Source organism: Mus musculus, chromosome 9 (genome assembly GCF_000001635.26).
Source record: "Mus musculus strain C57BL/6J chromosome 9, GRCm38.p6 C57BL/6J".
In the NCBI taxonomy this organism is placed as follows: domain Eukaryota; kingdom Metazoa; phylum Chordata; class Mammalia; order Rodentia; family Muridae; genus Mus; species Mus musculus.
The window spans coordinates 118,637,597-118,653,059 of NC_000075.6; the positions used below are offsets into that span (position 1 = coordinate 118,637,597).

Here is a 15,463-nt window from a genome sequence, read left to right on the forward strand (position 1 = left end):
GTCTAAGTGGCCTGGGTCCGCACTGCCTTGTGCTTCCCTGGGCTTCCTTAGGTTTTGTTCTCGTGGTCATCAAGAGGGGTTCTGACACTAAGGATATTGTAAATCATTTTTGTCTCATGGGGGGCAGGGGGACCCCATGGCACTATGTGGAACTCAGAAGCCCCCAGCAGGACATTCTGTGAACGGTTCTCTACAGAAAGGTCAGCAGGGACTTAAGTGGAGGCACAGCCCCTCTTCTTGTGTGAGGGTGGGCTGTTTTCATACCTTCATTCTTTCTCTGCTTGAGGCTGGGCCAGATGGGGAGACTGAAATCTGGCCCTGTTCATCTCTATATTGTCCTAGTGGGACAAAAACTCTTCATCCTAAACACCCATGATATAGCCACAGGTGTAGCTCAGTTGGTAGAATGACTGCCCAGCATATGTGAAGTTCTGGGATTTTTATCTTCCTGGCCAGCTTGGGAACATGAATGAGCCCCTGTCACAAATGAATGAATGAATGAATGAATGAGTGAATGAGTGTTATCAGTCAAGTAGCAGAGAACATACATGAGTACCAGCCAGGACATTTGGTTTTCACCCACCCGTCTCAGCACTTTCCACATCCTATACAGCTCACTCACTGGTCCCCAAACACAAACACATGGGACAGGCCAGCCCACCCAGGTCAGCTGAGCCCTAGCTCTTGCGTAGCTGTATGATCGAGAAATCAGCATCGTTATCATTTGCCATGAGGGATTAAAATTGTTACGCAGAGGTAGCTGACAGATGCAGGGCTCCGCTTGGGAGCTCAGAGTCCTCCTGCAGCAGTGGCCTAGGTTTCTTTGCTTTGTATATTTCTTTACTCCATGATGGTCAAATGGAGCCAGAGAAGATTTAACCAGAGAACATATTAGCAAGATGTTTGCTCCCACCTGACTTTTCTTCCTTAAGGACACGCATACATATTCAAATTTGTACGTTGGGAAAAACAACAACAACAACAAACCCAAAACAAAAACCCAACCACAGTAAGGAGAGGGGCCAGTATAGGGAGTACTGGGACCAAGAGCAGCTGCTGAGGAAATCTGAGGACCGGACAATGGTTCTGTGTACTTGGATCTGTAAAATGGGAGGGGTGGTGATGCTCAGATTTCTCAGGAAGACTGGGGTAGTGGGGTGAGGGGGTGGGGGTAGGGATTAGATGAGAGGCAGGCCCGCAGTGAGAAGGCCCTGTCCTGTCCTGTTGGTTTTGGAGATCTCTACTTCCTTGTTTTGTGGTTGAAACGAAACCAGCTTTGGCTCCTAAAACAACCATTATTTTCTCTTAATGTGGAAAACCTCGGTGATGCAAGCTCCCTGTTGCAGGTGGGGGTCACATTATGGTTAAGGACAATGGGAGCATTTAGAGTCTGATAGGACCTTTCAGATGTCATCTAGACCGGCTTGCAGGGTATCAAGGTCCAGAGAGATAAGCATGGCTTGCAAGTCTGAGTTTTCACTATGTGGAGGGTGAGTTGCACAGTGGTTAGAACAAAACCCAGGACTCCAAATGCCAGAACCTGAGTCCTGCCTCTCTACAGCTCCCTCTCATTAACACCAAGTGCCAATGAGGATGTAAATTCTGTGCCCAGCTTAAGTGATCAATACTTTTGGGTTCTTACAGCAGTGTCTGGTGTGTATTCCCTATGCTGAACATATTGCATACATTAATATGCTTGTTATAGGCTAATGAGCCAGGTACTAAGCGAAGTTTATGAGTCATTACAAGGTGACTGACTTGTGTTTAAGGAGTAGAGATCATTTAGTTGTGTTAAGTGGCTCACGAGCATCACAAAAGCCAACACACACAGTCCCAGAAGAGAGAGCAGTGGGGCATTGTAGATAGAATGAAGAAGAGAGGGGAGTATGTGAGGAGAGAAGGGGAACCAGTGGGAATGGGGAGGGACACAGGAGGGCCATAGTGAAGGAAGGGATACCAGAAAAGTGTGTACTAATATATACACGAGAGATGGGGAGATGGCTCAGTGGTTAAAGGACCAGAGTCTAGATCCCCATATACATGGCACGCGAATGTGGCACACCCCTGGAAGGCAGAGACAGAGGGGCCCCCACGGAAGACTGGCTAGTGAGACCAAGCTATTTTGGTGAGCTCTGGGTTTGATTGAGAAGGCCTAAATCAGGGGAAAGGGCAGAAGAGGACTTGAGGATGATTTCTGATACTAATCTTGGGCCTTTATCTGCATGTACACACACACACACACACACAGACACACGAATACATCAATACACATATGCACATGCACACCATACATATGAAAAATATACATGCTTGAAAACATCATAATTAAACTTATTTTTTATAATAATTAGAACATGGATTAAAAATACAACTCTTCCAGTTGCATCCCAGTCAAGGAGACACGGAGGCAGGCTTATTTCATTGTATGATTGAGGAATTGGAAACCTGTTTAAAGCTTACAGTCTGCTGAAGTCAGGGAAGTGAGGGACAGAGGCACTGCACTGTGAGTCATGGCAGCAGGCAGGGCAAGGTTTGGAGAGACTCCTCCTTCCAGGTTTACTTCCTGTGCAGTGGGGGCAGATGCATGAGGGCCAAGACAGGTTTGCTGGGGGCTGCTGTGCCACACCACATCTCTTGGTGCAGTTAGAGGTCTTGCCAGTGCAATGGATGCTGGCATGCCTCCACTCCTCTTTGGGCTGTTCTAGGGAGATCATGAGAAATTCCAGAGGACTGTGCTCAGAGAGCCTGCCTGTTGCTCTGTAGTGATGCCTCCTTGTTGGGCTTCGGGAGGGTCAGCTGTACAGACTCCCAAAGATTGGAAGGTCGGTTTGGTAGACTAAACTTTCTGGGCCACCTTTCTAAAATGTCTTGAGCTTTTTTGTTTTTAAAAAGGTTAATTCTTAAGTGTCTTTGTGTGTGTGTGTGTGTGTGTGTGTGTGTTTGTTGTGGTATGTGTAGTGAGTATGTATGTAGTGTGTGTATGTATGTGTGGTATATGGTGTGGTGTGTGAATGGTGTATGTGTAGTATGTGGTGTGTGTGTGTATGGTGGTGTGATTTGTGTGCGTATGTGTGTGTGTGCTGTGTATCTATCTCTGTGTATATATGCGAATATGAGCAAAGGTGCCTATCTGACTGGGTCAGATTTCCTGGAGCTGGATTTACATGTGGTTTTGAGTCCGCTGAACTGGGTGTTCTGGGAGAGCAGTGTACAATCTTAACTGCTGAGCCACCTCTTGGGTCCCTCAAGCTTTATATATGTATATGTATATATATGTATATATGTATATATATTATTAGTTATTTTCTTCATTTACATTTCCAATGCTATCCCAAAAGTCACCCATACCCCCCCCCCCACTCCCCCACCCACCCACTCCCACTTTTTGGTCCTGGCATTCCCCTGTATGGAGGCATATAAAGTTTGCATGACCAATGGGCCTCTCTTTCCACTGATGGCCGACTAGGCCATCTTTTGATACATATGCAGCTAGAGACAAGAGCTCCGGGGTACTGGTTAGTTCATATTGTTGTTCCACCTATAGGGTTGCAGATCCCTTTAGCTCCTTGGGTACTTTCTCTAGCTTCTCCATTGGGGACCCTGTGATCCATCCAATAGCTGACTATGAGCATCCACTTCTGTGTTTGCTAGGCCCCAGCATAGTCTCACAAGAGACAGCTATATCAGGGTCCTTTCAGCAAAATATTGCTAGTGTATGCAATGGTGTCAGCGTTTGGAGGCTGATTATGGGATGGATCCCTGGATATGGCAGTCTCTAGATGGTCTATCTTTTTCTTCAAAAACACTGGTCTCGTTTGGCATGGGACATTTTCTCATGGCTTCTCAGCTGCTTCCTGCTGGATGGGAGAGGCTATCAGAGCATCCTGTTGGAACCAGGAAATACAGAAGGAATTGAAAATCAAAAAGGACTAGGACATAAAATCAGATAAACTCACAGTGCATCCCTACAGCAACACATCGCGTTTACACCTGTCTCGACCGCAGACAGTATCATTATGGCCAAATGTTGTCTTTGTCAGAATGTGGGAGAAGATAAGAACTTAACATCATGATTTGGGGAGATTACCAGAAAAACAGAGTGAGCACTATCAAACATTAGTTACTTAAACAAACCAGGATGCTTTTAGAAGAGTTATCTTATTTTAAATTGTGTGTGTGTGTGTGTGTGTGTGTGTGGGCAGGTACATGTGAGTGCAATGCCTTTGGAGGCTGGCGGTCAGATCGCTTAAGCTATGTCTCCAGTCACCACACCAGGATATTTAAAGCCTCTCCAAACTTAAGTCAGTTCATGTGATAAAATCAAGTACAGATACTTCTTTTGTCCGTTATCCTTGAATCCACCAAGGCAAGAAGCCAGAACTCAGCATGAGACTGTAAGCAACTCATGGTTTTTATTGTGATGGGGAAAAAAATATCTCATGAGTCTGGGGTGACTTGAGAGCAGCCTAGAAGAATTCCAAAAAGTGTTCTCCGGCTGAGAGAGGAGCCGTGAGAGGACCAGCTGGTAAAGGCACTTGCTGCTAAGCACCAGGCCCCACGTGGTAGGAGAGAATTGATTTCCATAAGCTGCCCTTTGACCTGCACATGTGTGCACTAGCATGTGCACATGCCCTTGCCCTGCAAACAAACACACAAATGATAAATAAATGTAGATTTTGTTTGTTAGTAGCAATGACAATACCATTATATTTCAGGATGTGGTGGCACCAAACATTCACATAATTGACAGTTTTTGTTCCTCCATTCTGATAAGGTGACGTTGCACAAGCTTGGAAGGTCTCAGTGTCCTCTCCTGTAAAGTGGGGTGATCAGTACCTCCTGACAAGGAATTTGGGGTGTTTTAAGTGTCCAATACCTTCCAAACTCAATAAATGAGAATTTTCCGGTTGACTTTCAAATCCCGTAATATTCTTCAGCTGTCTCAAGGGGTGTCCACTGGATGCTTCTTTAGTCAACTGATAACTAAGGACAGAGAGCTGGGTTGCATTAAAATCATCTGAAGAGCTGGAAAGGTTCGTAATTGCTTGTTTGTGGAGTCAGGTGTCACTATGAAGCTGAGACTAACTGGTCTTATATCCTCCTCTCTCGGCCTCCCAGCTGCTGAAGTCACAGGCACGCACCACCATGCCTGGGTTACATTTTCTTAAATAGCTTTGAGGATCTTATCTGTGTAATCCAGTTGTTAAGCCTTTGGTTCCGGTTAAATAGAAAGGATCTGAGGTTGCGTGCCAATGTTCTTAAATCTGAATGTTAAGGTTCTGGGTTGATCAATTTTTCTTGTGCTTTAAAATTGATTTCAATTCTCAGGGCAGCTGAGCATTTATTTCCCATGTGCATTTCTTAAGGCTGTGGTCATTCCCACTGGAAGAACCAGACCAAGGCATTCAATTGTGAAGACATTTTTTCCTCTCTTCTTAATGCTGAAGGGCAGGACCCCACAGGGGATAAAAATCAATTATGATCCATTTACAAATCAAAAGCAGTCGAGGTTTGGGTGTGCATTTCTTTTGTTTTTAGAAGGAATTGTAAAAGGCTATGCAATCCACTTAAGAATTCAAGCCCCTTCCATTTTTATTAAATAATGAGCCCTGCTTTTACAGAGGCCTTTCTGTTTTCTAAAGAGCATTTGCAAACATTACCTCACTTAAATAAATATGGTGAATTAAACAGTAAGATGCTACTCAATATTTTATACAGTTAAGAGAGGGTCCTGGGGCTGGAGAGATGGCCCTGTTGGTAAAGTGCTTGCTGCATAGGCATGAAGACCCCACTCAATCTCCAGAGCCCATGTTTTTTTAAATGCCACTTTCAAAATGCACTCTGGACTGCAGCTCTGAAGAGGTTCAGATAGGCGGATCACTGGACCTCACTGCTTGGTGGCCAGACAGCCTAGATAAACTGGAGGGCTACAGGTTCAGTGAGAGACCTGTCTCAGGATAACGTGAGGAGTGACTGAGGAAGATCTAGTGTTACCATCTCACCTCCACATGCATGAGTGCACATACATATACATCCACACAGATACACACTCACACACTCATGCACACACACTGACACTCAGTCTCATATACATACTCACACACTCACACACACTCACAAACGCACACACACTTATGCACACATACACTCAATTTCATATATATACACATTCATGCACACACAGTTACAGTCTCTCTCTCATGCACACACACACTCACACTCAGTCTCATATACACACTCTTACACTCATGCACACACTCACACACACACACTTATGCACACACACACTCAGTCTCATATACACACTCACACACTCATAAACACACAGTCACAGTCTCTCTCTCTCTCTCACTCACACACACACACACAAATGGAGACTGGCTCCACAGGACAGTCATGGCTGAAAGGAGAAGCTCAGAGGTCTATGAAAATGATGCTGGGATTCATGAGAGTCTAAGTTTCTTATTGGAGCCAAGACCTTTAGACAAAAATGGATCCTATACCTCAAAAAAAAAAAAAAAACTTTCCACACATTGAGCAGGATTGCTGTTTAAATTGTATCTTCTAACATTACAGATGCCCACAGTTTCTAAGTCTCTTTTAAAAGTGCACGTGTGTGGCTTAGCATCTTGAGGATTGTTGTCTGAGAAGCACCCAGATCAGAATCCACTTGACAATAAATACCTTTTAGGAGCTAGAAGGTAGGACGGCCACTTGAACCTGTAATTATACTTGTGAACACAACATTGGGGGGGGGTCAGCATTTTCTTGTTGTTTTGTGAGACAGAGTCCTGCTGTGTAGCTCTGACTGCCTTGGACCTCGCTGTGGAGGCCGGTCTGGCTTTGGACCCGTGGTGATCTCCTGGCTTTGCCTTCTGGGTGCTACAGTTACTGGCTTGTGTCCCTCTGCCTGATCAATGTTCATGTTCCTGTTGTAGAGATGAGAAAACTGGGGTGCAGAGAAAGCTGATGAAGGTCTTACTGAAGGTGTATTAAGCACAGGGAGGGTTGTTGGCCCTTAAAGTGCAGCGTAGGTTTCCCTAGATGGCCTGTTTCTGTTGGCACATTGATTCCTTTGTGATCAATGAGGGCACAAGGAAAGATATCCAGTTACTACGTTATGATCTGATGGCTTTTCAGGACATTGTAGACTTCTAGTGTCACACTTCAGTTTGTTTGTTTGGTTGGTTGGTTGGTTGGCTTTGTTTTCTTAGATGTAACCTAGAGGTGAGCCCTGCAGTCACTGAGAGCAGACAGCATTAGCCTGGTGAAACTCAGCCAGAGGCAGGCAGGTTTGCTCTGCAGCCCGGGTCTCTCTCAGTCCCCCACATTCAGCTTTCATAGCTTAGCTGCTCATGTCCTATCACTGGTTATGACAGGAGCGATTCACCCGTCAGTTCTCAGCTGGAGCTAGCTCTCACTGCAATGTGACTGTCTCATGCCCAGGAGGAAATGTAACCCAGTGTGGACCAAGCTGAATAGATGCTCGCTGTTACGCAGCTTGCAGGCTGACGCTTCTGAAGTGGGAGGAGGCAAAATCTTGCTTTCTAATCCTGAGTGGAAGCAACCATTAATGGGCTAAAAATGTTTATTTTACTTTTAGTTATGTGTGTGTATGTGTGTGTGTGTGTGTGCATGTGTGCGCATACACATGTGTGTAGGTAGGTATGTGCATATGAGTCCAGTGCCTGTGACAGCCAGAAGGGGGTGTCGGATTCCCTGGACCTAGAAGTCTAACTATATCAAGAGCAGTCAGTAACTGCTCTTAACAGTTGAGCCATCTCTCCAGACGCTTTTCCTTGTAATATTTAATTGCCCAACATATGCATAACAATGAACATTGTAACCATTTTTGAAGTGTGCCTCATTCTTGTCTACACTGGGCAGCTGCCACCTCTCTCCAGAAGTCTTGCGTGGTTCCTATCATCGGAAACCATCCCTGGTCAACAGCAGTTTTCCATCTCTTTCGTCTCCAGCTCCTGGCAAGAACCTCCCCACTTTCTGCATGAGAGCTCACTCTGGGTACAAGCAGAACCTTCCACTGTGTGACTTGCCAACTTCATTTAGCCCTGTCTCCTCAGGGCATGCTCCATGTCCTAGAATGCATCAGCACGCCTTTCCATTTCAAGGCAGCATAATATTCCTTTGTAGCCATACAGTAGCATTTTAAACAACCCGTTTTCCCGTGATGGTAAACCTTCCTCTGGAAAGACAGCATGAGAGGCGGCAGAAATGGGTGAGATAGATATCATCAGCCCCGCCCTTTGCTGCTGACTGAGGCTAACGCAGCAGCCCTGCTGTGTTAGCTGAACTGCTGGCTGTGAACAAAGTCGCCCTGACCTACAAAATGGATGTAAAAGGTCAAAAGTATTAAATATTCCCTGTAATGCTTTTCTTCTCGTCAAATGCCCTTCTTGCTTAATTGCTTGATGCAGTTGGCTTTCAGGACTTGCCACAGTCTACTCGGGAACTGCTTCAAGACCTTTTTCCTTCTTCCTCTCTAACCTCGCTATTAATAGCATAACTCTTATTTCCCACGTAGACGGAAGTCCATCAGAACGGAAGGTAGTTTATCTCTTCCCTTTGGGGGAGGTAAATGCCCGTTTTATTACTAACGACCTGTCCGCTAATAAGCACAGACCCCTAAATTTTTGCTTTATCTTCAGTTACTGAGAGATTTATCGCTCCTTGGTGATCTTTGGAAATAATTTAAGGCTAGAAAGCTATTTTCCCAGATACTTTATTTTCTAGCTGAGCTGGACAACTGGAAAATGACTTTGGGATCAGTGTGTTAAGACCAGTTTTGAGCAGGAGATTAATGTGCCTACTGTGTGAGCATGAGCTGACTTCAGACCCTCAGTACCCACATAAAGACCTGGGTCTTCATGTCTGATTCCTGGGCTGGGCTGGGAGACTCACCAGCCATGCTAGCCACATCCGGGAGTTCGGGGTTCAGTAAGAGATCTTGTCAAAAAATAGAAAGTGATTGTGGAAGACACCTAAGGTAAACTTTGATCTCCCTGCGCGCATACATGGGCAAGGGCATCTGCATACGCTGGCTTTGCCAAAAGCTAAACATAGAGCTATCATATGAGTACTCTACTGTCCTATTTCTGTCTGTATACATATATGAAGGACTCTACACTCACAGGGACATCTGCATATCCATGCTCACTGTGGTGCCAGCCAAAGGGCTAAGGTATAAGACAGACTAGATGCCATTCAAAAGGATGCACGCAGAAAGTTGTATATGCATATGCACACACAAGCATATGTGTGTATGAATTGACTCATTAAAAAGTGAAATTCTGTTGTTTAATACAAATTAGATAAAGCCTGAGACCATCATTTGAGTGAAATAAGTCAGACTTATAAAGACAAATTGTAGGCGTTTGTGTTTTTTGTGGGTTGTCATAATTAGTTTCTGCCAGCTTAGCACAAACCTAGACATAAATCGGAAGACAGAATCTCAGAGAGGAATTGCATCTCTCAGAATGGCCTGTGATCAAGTCTGTTTCTTGGTTGCTGATGGCTGTGGCTCCAGCCTAGTGTGAGCAGGGCCCCCAGGAGCAGGTGTCCTGGGCTGGATAAGAGTGACCCTGAGCAAGCCATGGGGGAAGCAAGCCAGTGGACGGCACCTCTCTGTTCTCCGCTTCTGTTCCTGCCTTTTCTCCCTGTCTCAGCTTCCATAGGTGATGGGTTGTGAGCTGTAAAGTGAAATAAAGCATGTTTCTCCTCGAGCTGTTTTAGGCCAGTGTTTCATCACAGCCACAACCTAGGTCCTAGAAGTTTTTATAGACACACAAGAGCACGTGTGTACCTGTGTCATTGAGGTAGATGCATGTTCTATCCTGTAACAGCGGGAGGGAGCCTAGTACTTTGCTGTTCTCTCTGTGTGGCTATGTCTGTGGGGACAACTCGAGACTGAGTGAGCAAGCCCAGGGTCACCTGGACTCACTGCCTTTGTGTTTGTGCAGAAAGGTCTTCCTGGGAACACAGGGGGCTGGAGGTCATCTCCAGCTCCTCCTGGCTTCCTCCACCCTGTGTTTCCTGGACTGCTCAATGGAGACAAGGGTGTGACTCATGTTCTTGGGCTCAGCTCTACTGGGGCCAGCCCCTTGCCCCTGGCTCTACCCAGACCTCTTCCATAGCTTTGTGCTTAGGGCATTCCTCCAACTCAAGTCTAGATAAGCAGAACAAAGTGTTTACGTTTTTTATTTGAAAGAACATTTTAAGTATTTGACTAGATTAGCCCAACTCTCTGGGTACTAGACCCTTAGCGTCTGTAAGATATTGTCTCTGAGTTTGTTTGGTTTAGACACAGTGTCTCATGCTGCCCTTAATGATCTTGAACTCTTGATCCTCCTGCCTCCACCACCTGAATGCTAGGGTTTTAGACATGTGCCACCATGCCCAATTCATAGGGAACCCAGGCCTTTGGCATGCACACAAGCATTCTACCAGAAGAACTATGTGCCCAGTCCCATGATGTTGTGTCTAGTTTCCTGTTACTGAAAAGGATTGGGGTGTCTGGGCTTAGCAATGGGGGGGGGGTTACGCCGCCATGGCTTGCCATTGCTGCGCCTAGAGACAGAGAGGGGCTAAGGGTCCTTGGTAAAGCTGTCCACTCTGTTCAGAAGGCTTCACTCTGCTCAGTGGCCATGAGTACAGGCACGGTGACGTCCCATTGCTGTAGCATTTGGGAATGGGATGTCTCATGTGTGCTATGTGACTGCTCTCAGGTCTTCAGAGATAATCAGGGATGGTCATAGCAAGAGTGCCGTGGACTGAAGAGATGGATGCTCTGTCCTGCTTCTCTGACAGTCTACAGAGAACACAGAGCTGCTCAGGGTAGAGTCAGTGTGGGAAGCCCAGAAGGATCTGTGCTGAGGATCTCCCCATCATCGCACCCTTGTATGTCCTTAGATCTTGGGGTTAGTGGTAGCATTGGCTCTGGAATCCACGATTCTCAGCACTTGGGGTGTAGAGCCTTTTCAAATTGTGCTGAATAGCACTAAGGGAGCATGACTGGTGGAAGGTGGGAAGGGTAAACGAGAAGGCCATGGGGTACAGAGAGATTCAGAGTTCAGGACCTTGGTGGCAGGAGAGCCACCATGCATGGTCCTTGTGCACATCTACTTGGGTCTCTAGTCCAGTGCAAGTGTGTGACCAGGTGACAGAGCACAGTCAAGTACAGTGGGGTAAATGATACCAGCCTGGCATTCAGGACATTTAGGCAAATAAACTCATCATTTTTGTGATGGGAAGTCTATCATTTGTGTGTCGTTACATGTACCTGTAAGGTCACCTGGGCAGAGAAGCTGAGGGGGCATCTGGAAGGTTGTAGATTCCTAGGGCATCTAGAAGAGAGTAACCTAGAAGAGAGTAACCAGGCCACCATTGTCCCCGAATGTGTGTGGTCAGGGTGGGACAGGAGGCCAAAGGAAAATACACAGTCCTGCTTCACATTGAGAGAGCTCGTGACAAAGTCATAGAGGTTTCGGGGAGGCTGGGATGTGACCTGTCCTCTAGAACGAATTTCTGGGTAGTAGGGTCCAGGTGGAGCCCCACAATTGCCCTCCCTCTGGAGCTTCCAGACCTAGTAACCAGAAATGACTAAGCTCCTGCTGGCCTGCCCCATACACCCTAACCCTGGAATAGGACAATGCCAGCTTGGAGAAATGGTGGCTGGTCTCCAAACAGTGTCCCCTGCTACCTGAGGCTGGAGTGCTAGTGACAATATCCCCCTGTAGGACATTAGCCTGGGCCAGGATGGGGCTGTCTTAGAAACCTTGGCTCTCAGCACAGGGAACACTCTCCCAATTTGGAAGGCATTGATAGAGGCGTGGTGATGTGTCTTTGTGAACTGTCTTTAGAGTCTCCGCTATAAAGAGACTCCAAGGGCTTTGAAAAGAATACCATTTGCACATAATTGCTATTGTGTAAAATTTATAAGGCTGAACAGTGTCAGGCAAGATGTTCTCATTGGGCTCTTAATGTCCGAGTCTCCTCGATCGTCTTGTGGTCAAGAGTTACAGCCACAGGGCTAGGGGGAAGCTCAGACTGTAAAGTGCTTAGCCTGCAAGCATGAGAACCCAAGTTCCACCCCCTGAGGGATGCGGTGGTTTGGGCTTGTCATCTCAGAGTCACTGGTGGACCAGCCTAGCGTAGCCAGTGATCTTGAGGTTCACCTCAAAAACCAAAGGTGGATGGCTCTGGAAGACTAGTGCCCAAGGCTGTCCACCTCCCTTCATACACGATCTCACTAGTACACCTGAGTGTTAACCTGCATCCAAACACTGGATCCAAAAAGGAACACACACACACACACACACACACACACACACACACACACACACACACGCAAGAATTACAGTGGCTTGTTTAGCTTTAGAGTCTGTAAGGTGAAAAAACCCATTTACCCGACATTCCGAGCTTTATACCTAACTGCTTAAGATGAACATTTCAATCGTTTTTTGCTGTTGTTCTATTTTTAAAAAGACTTGTTTTATTTGTGTGTGTGTGCGCGTGCGCACATGCACGCGTGCACGTGTTCGTACATGCATGGCTGTCTTAGTTAGGGTTTTACTGCTGTGAAGAGACACCATGACCAAGGCAACTCTTATAAGGACAACATTTAATTGGTGCTGGCTTACAGGTTCAGAGGTTCAGTCCATTATCATCAAGGTGGGAGCATGGCAGCCTCCAGGCAGTCATGGTGCAGGAGGAGCTGAGAGGTCTACCTCTTGTTCTGAAGGCAGCTAGCAGAATACTGGCTTCCAGGCAGCTAGGATGAGGGTCTTAAAACCCACATCCATAGTGACACACCTACTCTAACAGGGCCACACCTTCTAATAGTGCTGCTCCTTGGGCCAAGCATATACAAACCATCACAGTGTGTGTGTGTACTCACATATGTGCAGGTGCCAGAGGAAGGTGTCCAATACCCTGGGAGGCAGTTGTGAGTGGCTGAGCACGGGTGCTGGGGATTAAACTCAGATCTTCAGGAAGAGCAGCAGGCGTCCTTCACTGCTGAGCCATCTCTCTAGCTAGTCCCACATTGTGCTGTTTGAGGCAAGATTTATTTTCCCTTTGTACCATCTCCATGCCCTGCAATTGACATAGGGTTTATTTCTTTGCCCATATCTTCTACCCTCAGCCCCCAGTGTAAGATTCTGGGCTGCGTCTGGCAGCCGGGAGTCTTCTGCATAGTGACCGGACGGGACAAGGCGGGAAGAACTGAGTTAGCCTCACAGAAGAGCGGTCTAACTCAGTTAACTTTCTGTTGTAATTTAGCCGGGATTAATGGTCACTTACTGGAAAAACGTTCCCGGCTCTGTGGTGTGTTGCTGGAAACTGAATTTCTCCCTCTATTTCCCCAGAGTCTTTTTTTCCCTTCTGCCTGGAGCTCACACTTGGAGCTTCAGGAAGCAGAGTCCTGTTGCAATCATGACTTCCTTGTTCCTTCATATTATTTATTTAGTGTCTTTCAAAACGTAATTCCATTACCTTTAATGGTACTAGAGACTCACTAAGAGCCTGGGGACAGTGCAGGGGGTCACTGGGTTATTTACTGGGCTGCCCCACCCTGTTAGTCTCCAGCTATATTATTGCCACACCATCGGAAAAGCTCGAGGGGCCTCTCATGTCTTTACCTCCTTGTCTTTACCCCCGAGATGACTTCAGTCAGTCAGTCAACCTCTTGATCTTGCAAAATCACTCACTTTGAAAAACCCCCATTAGGCCACAGAGATAAAAGACCATGGGTTAAGTAGCTGTGTGACCCTTGGTGACTTGCTTTACCTCTCTGAGAATTGGCACTCTTAGCTCTTGAAGAACGGAGAGATATGTTTCGAGGGACAGGAAGCCCACAGAAATGATGGGAGGGAGGGAAGAAGGCAAAGCCTGGGACCTGACAAATGACCCTCAGGTGGCCTCCCTGCTCCTGCATGACTTAGAGCAAAACAGCAACAGAAATGTCCCTTATGTTGAATGGTGTGCCTGTGGCTGCATGATCAATTATGTTTATGTGTGTTAGCGTGTGCACATGTGTGCAATCCTGCACGTGGAAGGCAGAAGTCAGCCTCATATGCCACCTACCTTGATTTTTGAGACAGGTCCCTCACTGGCTTTGAGTCTCACCACACAGACATCAGGGGTTCTCCTGTGTCTGGCTCTCTAGCACTGGGATTACAAGTGTGCACGAGCTCTGCCTTTTTGGAAACACTGTTTCTGGGGACTGAACATGGCCCACATGCTTCCACCATTCAGCTAATTCCCCAGGCCTGGCTCAGTCTCCTTCTGGCCCCTGGGGCTCTCTGTGCTTCTTACACACAAGGCAGATGAGGCTGAGTACACACACTAGGTCTGCACATCTCTAGAGTGTGACTATGTGTTGGGACCCGTCTTCTCTTCCTCAGCCCACAGGTGGATGGCTGGCTTCTGGTTGCTCAGGAGAAGACAGACTGCCAGAGACTGCCCTGCTCTGGGGGTGGGAGGAGCTGGCTTCCTTCCAGGGGACTCCACATGGGAATGTCCACAGACTTCCATTTCTAAATCCTGTTTTTAACTCCCTGGGCCCTCTAGGGACCTTAGTCCTCTCTGAAGTCAATGGCGTAATTGTCACCAGCCTCCTGGCTAATGACTGTGACTGTCACTCCCCTTTCTCCTCATGAATGGAGGTAAATCCTCTGGGACACTTGGCAGCCTGGCTACCTGATGGCTTCAGAGCCTGGATTTTTGAGTCTTGGAGCACTAACTAAGACTTTCTTTCTGTGCCTCAGCCTGGATTGTATCCCTGGGCCAAGCCATAAGAGGCATGGGGGAAAGTGGCCAGATGGGCACATGGCTGACACATCCTGACATGGCTGTGGTCTGCTTTTCTCTCTCCTTTCCTCCAGAGTATAAGAAGAAGTATGGGGAAGAACATGGCTCCTGCCAGGCCGGAATAGCAGGCTTCTTCACAGAGGTGGGTGTGAACCATGTGGCTTTTATTTCTCTTCCCTTCTTGGTGTTTGGTCCTTTTCATTTTGTGGTTGGGATAGCCCCGGGAGATGGGATATCTGTTATCCTGGGTAGTGTAGATTCTGATGTGACTCTGCACAGTGTTTACCCAGAGCCCACACGGAACCCCCACAGTGTCCTGAGTGAGTAGACTCTGCTGTTTCTAGCAGGGGAAGTTATCTAAACCTGAGAAGGGCACCCAGCTGGGATGGCTGGGTGGAGGGCTGGGCTGGCTCGTGGGTGAATCTCTACAGAAGCTGGCTCCATCTGAGATCTGTGGAAGAAGCTGATAGCAGTTTGAAGATGTGTCAGTCACCTGGGTGTCTCCTCACACCATATCCACGTCCTTAGCAGAGAGACTCAATTTTACACACATCGAGCTCTCCAGTGCTTGAATTCCAAAAGCCTCTACTCTGGTATGTCCCCAGGTGACAGGGATAGAATTATTGTTTACAGCTAG

At 46.9% G+C, this 15,463-nt stretch overlaps 1 protein-coding gene across 2 annotated transcripts in view; it reads left to right on the plus strand.

Moving 5' to 3' along the window:
• The window catches only part of Itga9 (integrin alpha 9), a 294,295-nt gene that overhangs the window by 30,888 nt on the left and 247,944 nt on the right, over positions 1–15,463 (plus strand). Inside the window, exon 5 of one of the 2 annotated variants that reach the window (NM_133721.2) lies at positions 14,901–14,968. In NM_133721.2, coding sequence (NP_598482.2) covers positions 14,901–14,968 — 68 coding nt within the window. Of the gene's footprint in view, positions 1–14,900; positions 14,969–15,206; positions 15,420–15,463 lie in introns of those variants that run through there. The other variant, XM_006511918.4, reaches the window with a different exon arrangement.